General features: G+C 39.6%; 2 protein-coding genes across 2 annotated transcripts in view; one reads left to right on the forward strand and one right to left on the reverse strand.

The window, feature by feature from the left end:
* The first annotated feature begins 247 nt into the window (after nt 1-247).
* LOC107468563 (mitogen-activated protein kinase kinase kinase 1) lies at nt 248-2,879 on the forward strand. Its single transcript, XM_016087867.3, has 8 exons — nt 248-1,123; nt 1,302-1,386; nt 1,495-1,557; nt 1,685-1,842; nt 1,937-2,009; nt 2,115-2,174; nt 2,261-2,371; nt 2,480-2,879. Exons 1-8 carry the CDS (start codon nt 363-365, stop codon nt 2,690-2,692), a joined length of 1,524 nt encoding a protein of 507 aa, XP_015943353.1. The 5' UTR covers nt 248-362; the 3' UTR covers nt 2,693-2,879.
* Nucleotides 2,880-3,470: 591 nt separating this feature from the next.
* Nucleotides 3,471-6,387, reverse strand: part of LOC107468391 (kinetochore protein NDC80 homolog) — a 4,075-nt gene continuing 1,158 nt past the window's right edge. The window contains exons 2-6 of the mRNA XM_052255531.1: nt 5,595-6,084; nt 5,153-5,514; nt 4,747-4,993; nt 3,911-4,057; nt 3,471-3,734 (exon numbers count right to left, since the gene is read on the reverse strand). Coding sequence (XP_052111491.1) covers nt 3,486-3,734; nt 3,911-4,057; nt 4,747-4,993; nt 5,153-5,514; nt 5,595-6,084 — 1,495 coding nt within the window. The 3' untranslated portion in view covers nt 3,471-3,485. The remainder of the gene's footprint in view (nt 3,735-3,910; nt 4,058-4,746; nt 4,994-5,152; nt 5,515-5,594; nt 6,085-6,387) is intronic.

Genomic DNA, 6,387 nt, shown 5'->3' on the forward strand with positions numbered 1-6,387 from the left:
AACCATATTAAATTATATAATTAATTTAGCGGTTGATTTTATTTGCTGATAATATTTTTATAAAAAAAAAAAACATTGTCAACGAAAGAAAAAGAACCTCTATTAACTGCTTTAAGACAAGACAGGACAAGAACAGGGTATTGCCTTGAATTCCGCTGATGAAGCCACGTGGCTAAACGAGGTTTCTCCTTATCTTTGGTAATATAAGTACAATCATTGCCCAATAATTTACTTATCCGACACAGTTTACACCATTGTTCTTTTGCGCTTTCTCCCAATCTGCCGTCTCTCTCTTTTACTCTCTTTCTGACATCCTCTGTTTCAGCTTAGAACAGAGCTTTGAGCTTTCACAGAGACCAACAATGGAGGTACAGGGTAAGCGCTTGAAGCCACGCCTCGATCGCCGCAACGCCATGAAGAACATCACTTACAAAGTCCCCTCTTCTTTCACCCCTTCCTCCATTGACCTTCCTCCTTCTTTGAACCACCAAAAAAGCTTCAGGGTCAAGGGCATCGACGACGGCGAATTTGACCTCATCTTCCGCACTCTCGGTCTCTCTGGACCCGAAGACTTTTCTATTCCAACCGCAGCTTGGGAACAAGCCCAAAGGTCTCGCCTTTCTCCTTCCCCTGTCACCACCAAAAACATCATCAACCTCCAGGTTGTTGATGAAGGACATGAACACCAAGCCCCACTTCCAATTCCACCTAAAACTGAATCTGGGGTTGGCTTCAATGTCGATGTTAGGCTGAAAAATCTAAGCTTTCAGCAACTTGCTCAGCATAACGTAATTGGTGGTGATGGTGGGGGCATCAAGGGTGTTAGGCCTCCACCGGTGATGTTGCGGCCACCACTTGATGATGATGACAATGGTGTTGATGCTGTGGATTCACCTTCGAGGGAAGAAGATGAAAGGTTCTTTGAAGAGAGTGGGGACCTTGATGTTTCTGATGATGATGACAGTGATGTTGCTAGTGGTGAAGTTTCCGATGATGTTGTTGACGAGTCAAATGTTCATAACGTGTCTCCAAATGGTTCTTTTAGGAGAACGTTTATGTCGTGGCAAAAGGGCGAGATTCTTGGTAAAGGCTCATTTGGAACGGTTTATGAAGGCTTTACCGAGTGAGTATTCTTTTCTTGAGTTTCTTCACTTCCATCTTCTTTCAATTCAAGTCATTTTTAGATACTAATATCTAATGTCTAAGCACCAGCAATTAGTTACTATTCGGGAATTTATTTTGGTGGCAGATTCAGTTAGTTAATTTTCCCTTACCAATAACTGATAAATCTTTTGTGGCAGTGATGGATTCTTTTTTGCGGTGAAGGAGGTATCTTTGTTGGATGAAGGAAGCCAGGGCAAACAGAGCATTTTCCAACTTCAACAGGTCAGAAATCAGAATCACTCAACTCTTTTCATCTAAAGCTTATATCAGTACCTTCCATCTTACAAGTCAATGTTTGATTGTGTGAATATTTTGTGGCCTTCTTTTCAGGAAATATATCTTCTGAGTCAATTTGAACATGAGAACATAGTTAGATATCTTGGCACAGACAAGGTCTGCTCGAAATTTTTGACTGAACAAATATTAGTTCTTTATCTATTGAGTTAATGTAGCAACTCTATATAAATTGTTGTAGTTTGATTATGTAAATGATGATTGTATTTTAATCTTTATTTCTCAGGACAATACCATGCTATACATCTTTCTCGAGCTTGTAACAAAAGGATCATTGGCAAGTCTTTATAGAAAGTATCGTTTAAAGGATTCTCAGGTTTCGGCATACACAAGACAGATTCTAAGTGGTTTGAAGTATCTCCATGATCGTAACGTGGTTCACAGGTAACATTGAACTTTTTAATTCTATCTTACTGCAATGTAATAATGATTTTACACCTGCAATATTCTAATGAAAAAAAAATTGAATTTCTTTTAGGGACATCAAGTGTGCTAATATATTGGTTGATGCAAATGGATCCGTGAAGCTTGCAGATTTTGGGTTGGCAAAGGTGCCTTTCTTTATCAAAACAATTTCCAAATAGCTGCTAACTGCTAACTACATCTTAAAAATGTGATTTCCAAATGCTAACTACAATCAATTATGTGTTGATCAGGCAACTAAATTAAACGATGTTAAATCAAGCAAAGGTTCTCCATATTGGATGGCCCCTGAGGTTTGTCTCTGCATGTAGTTTCAATCATTTTTAATCTACTTGAAAATTAATGTTACTAACAAAAATTCTGCATTGTTGGATGATAGGTTGTTAACTTACGAAACCGTGGTTATGGACTAGCAGCTGATATATGGAGCTTAGGATGTACAGTTTTGGAGATGTTAACACGGCAACCTCCTTATTCTCATTTAGAAGGAGTATGTCTAACATTTATTAATTTACTATATATATAGACATGGATGAAAACTGAGGATGATAGATAGTAATAATAATATGTTGAAATTTTTTGTTAAAACTTAAAACAGATGCAAGCGCTATTTCGGATTGGAAGGGGTGAAGCACCTCCAGTTCCTGAAACATTATCAAAAGATGCAAGAGATTTCATAATGAAATGCTTACAAGTGAATCCAAGTAAAAGGCCAACTGCTACTCAGCTGTTGGATCATCCATTTGTAAAGAGGCCACTTCTATCTCCCATAAGTCTTGTCTCTCCACGCATTAATCTTCTTCTGTCTTAAGACCTCTCAGTTACCACCAGGATATAGTGTTGCCATAGGAGTTGAAATGTAAATAGCTAGCTAAGAGGAAAAATAGGTAGCTGACACAGATAAGCAGCATTATTTTATTTTATTTTTTTGTGTGTTTTTGCAGAGTTACATCTGTCATTCAGAAGGTAAAAAATGAAATGTAGGAAAATAACTACCAGTCTTAAGTGGATTTTCAATTATACAAAGAAAAGTACTCAGGTAAGAATATTATGAACATTACATAGTTTAAAACCTATAATTAATTGGCTAAAGATCACTTACATAAAGGACAATATCGCATATTTTTTACTCACCAACTCTCAGAAGAAAAATAGAAGAAAGTAAAAAACAGAAGAAACCAAGGAATATTTCTCAACAAATAAACATTTTTATTTCATGGAACTTATAACTATGGTACATATGTTTGCTAGGCAAAATTTTCTAATAAAAAAATAATCTATAATAACCAAGAATCAAAGACGGTGGAAAAAAGAAAATAGTATTTTACAGAAATCAACCTTGTTTTGCTAAGCTAATACTTAATAGGCATGCCTACGTATGATGACATAATGTGATTCAAACTTTATTTTACAATTTGACTAATCTTTACTTTCAAGAGACTTCTCAAAACATCTACAGCTTGGCACACATGATAACTTGATTTAATAATTGTAATACTAACATCCAAGCACAATTTTCAGCTTAAAAAAAACAAGTTAAGCACTCGTAGGAGTGTGCAAGTGCAAAATAAAAAAATATACACAATGCATATATGCAGAATGCCTCAATCTCTACTCTCAGGCTGGCGATTTGTATTCAATATATTGGTGAATTGGGATGGAAATGAACCCCTGTATGCCTCAGAGACAGCAGATGCAGTTTCTGATAGTTCCCTATTCATCTCTGAAATTTTAGACCCCACGTATTCTTTATACTCTGAGACTGAATCAACCAACTTCAGGAGCTCACGAGCACGCATTTGGATTTCCTCTTCACTTTGCTTAATTGCTTCCTGCAAATTCAATTGGGCAGCCTGAAAAAGAAACCAGAACGGATGCAATCATGTTACACAAGAACTATGCCAGAAACATAGCTTATCTCTCAAGATTGATTGAGTCCTAAACACAACGAAGAGAAAGACGCCAGAGACATATTTCAAGTCTTCACAAATTCAATTACTTACTGAAGAATTAAGAACCATGGAATTACCTTGAGAACCTCAGCTGCCTCTCTTTCCATAATGTCCAGGTCATGACCAGTTACGTGGACATCCTCCAACATTCGCTTTGCTTCAGCTGAACATCTATTTACATAATCTTGTGTTTCATTCTTTATCATGTTTAGTTCAGCTTCCATCTGGTGGATAATGTAACACACAGCAGAAGAACAAAAGTCAGGCAACAGTTTTCACAGGGTAGATGATTTCTGCTTCCAATACGCATCTAAATGACTCTGACAAAGTGCGAAAAGATTTGCCAGAAAATATAGAGAAATTCAATCAACAGTAGATGCAAAGCATAAATTTAGTTTGTGTGTAATACAGTAGAGTAAATATGGCAGCTAAAAGATGGGGAAAAAAAAACAAATATTTTGAACAGCTGAATCATCATTTGCAATTACTGCAGACATGATTGTAGTGCAAGTACAATTGATGATTCTAAATTCCCAAGAACAGAAAAACAACAAAACCATAAAGACGACTCAAGTATGATAAGTCATTGCGTTGGAAACATAGGTAAAATGTATAAGCTACAGTAAAGACCCTGGACCAACTCCTACATTCAAAAGCAGTGCAGCGTGCTGCCACCATCACTTAAATTAAATTTACACCTATTCATTATTGCATTTTGTTAATAGCAAAACTTTCCAGTAGAAGAACATCAAGTCCACAATTATCTTTGGATAATCTACACAGATGAAAATCAAAATCTCCCCCTTGAAGGTTGAAACTTAAAGTGACACAGCATAGTACACACTGGTTATCTGTGACAGGATAAAAGTATAGAATCAACATTAATAAGTTCTGAGCATGATCATGCACTTACTTTATCAATCTGTGACTGCAATGTTGCAACATTATTTCTTTTTTCCTCAAGCCTAGCAGCATTTTCATTGGACATTTGCTGATAGGAAATTAACTCTTCCCATCTCGCCATTGAAATCTTCTTAATGTCTTCAGTGTACGAGTTAAGTGCAGGCTTCAGACTCAATTTATGGTCAAAACCCATAATCTCAGCAGGCGTAGTTCCCTTGGCATTCAACTGATACTGAATATCATCACCTATCTTCAACCTAGAAACACCAGCAAGGAGGTTTAGATGTCCAGACTTGACTGTAAAGACAGACAACAAACACAACATCTATCTAATAGAAATAAGATCAATAGAATTTGCTTCATTTTAACAGAACAGTCAATAATCTATAGATATTATTAATGGAGCACAATTCAACCTCCTCAGCTCTTGGTTGCAATCCAAAGCAAGCACCTCAAGCTCCTTGAACTTGTGAGAAAGATTATTCTCGATTTCCCAGAACTTGTCCTCCCAAACATTCCTGGCAAGCTCGCCCTCTTGGATCTCCCTCTCCAAAGCCTGCAACTCCCTCTTCATCCTCTCCACATCCCTCGCATTCACAGGCTGTGCCTCCACCGTCCTCTTGAGTTCCTTGTTCTCCTCGCAAACCCTACGGTTCTCCTGCTCCTTCGCCTCCAGAACCTTCTCCTTCTCTGCCAGCACCTTCTGCATCTCCTCAATCTTCCTCCCAACATCCTCAATCAGAAAATTAAACTTCTTCACATCCTCCTCTAGCATGCCCTTGTAATCAAAACAAACAACAATTGAGCAGTCAAACCAAACTGAATTCAAAATAGAGGAATTCTAAGTCATCTAACTACCTTAGTCTTCTCCAGCTCCTCCTTCTTTACGGGATGCAACCTCAGCCTCTCCAAGTCATCCCTCAAACTCTTGAGCTCATTGTTGGCAGCCTCGAGCTTCTCCTGGGCGAGGGCCTTCTGGTGGTTGAGCTTGTCCATGATGTCGAGTTCGAGTTCTTCAACCACATCATCACGGCCCTTAATGTAGTTAAGATAGGAATTGAGGGTGTACTGGTGGACAAGGTTGACCTGGAGGAGGGAAGAGACGGTATTGGAGGTGGATTGGGAGAGGTGAGAGCTGAAGGAGGCGATCTGAACGAGCCAGTGAATGAGTGCGAGCAAGTAAGGCCACTGGTGAGGGGCAGCGGGGGATTTGAGGATGGACTTGTTGAGCTTGAACGGGTAATTCAGGCGCTTCAGGAGACGGGGAAGATCCTCTTCGAGTTTCGACACAGGGTACTCGATCTCTCTCAGAAGGAACTTTAGGGTTTCGAGGATGTCCTTCGCGGAGCTTTAGGGTATCGAGGATGTCCTTCGCGGAAGGTGTGGTGCCGCCGGATTTGAAGCTGATGGGAGAGTTCCGCGAAAAGAGGAACGAGTTGATGGCGAAAATCACCGATTGCTGAAAGTGGCGCTCCTTGTAGTCCTCGAACCTCGTGCGCCCCGCGCCGCCTCCGGCCGAAGAAGGGCGGCTGCTTGCGAAACTGGCGTCAGAGTCGCGGGGGAACTGATTGCGCTGATGGAAATCCAGCGGAGTTGGCGGCGGCGGCGGAATGAATGAGTCGTCGGGTTGTCGGCGGGATACGGCGGGGGG

This window comes from Arachis duranensis, chromosome 10, assembly GCF_000817695.3.
Source record: "Arachis duranensis cultivar V14167 chromosome 10, aradu.V14167.gnm2.J7QH, whole genome shotgun sequence".
In the NCBI taxonomy this organism is placed as follows: domain Eukaryota; kingdom Viridiplantae; phylum Streptophyta; class Magnoliopsida; order Fabales; family Fabaceae; genus Arachis; species Arachis duranensis.

Excerpts from the sequence above, each read along its gene's own strand:
- LOC107468563 (XM_016087867.3), top strand. The coding sequence starts at position 363 with ATGGAGGTACAGGGTAAGCGCTTGAAGCCACGCCTCGATCGCCGCAAC. Across the intron at positions 1,843-1,936 it reads GATCGTAACGTGGTTCACAG|GGACATCAAGTGTGCTAATA; the intron begins GTAACATTGAAC and ends AATTTCTTTTAG. Across the intron at positions 2,372-2,479 it reads CTTATTCTCATTTAGAAGGA|ATGCAAGCGCTATTTCGGAT; the intron begins GTATGTCTAACA and ends AACTTAAAACAG.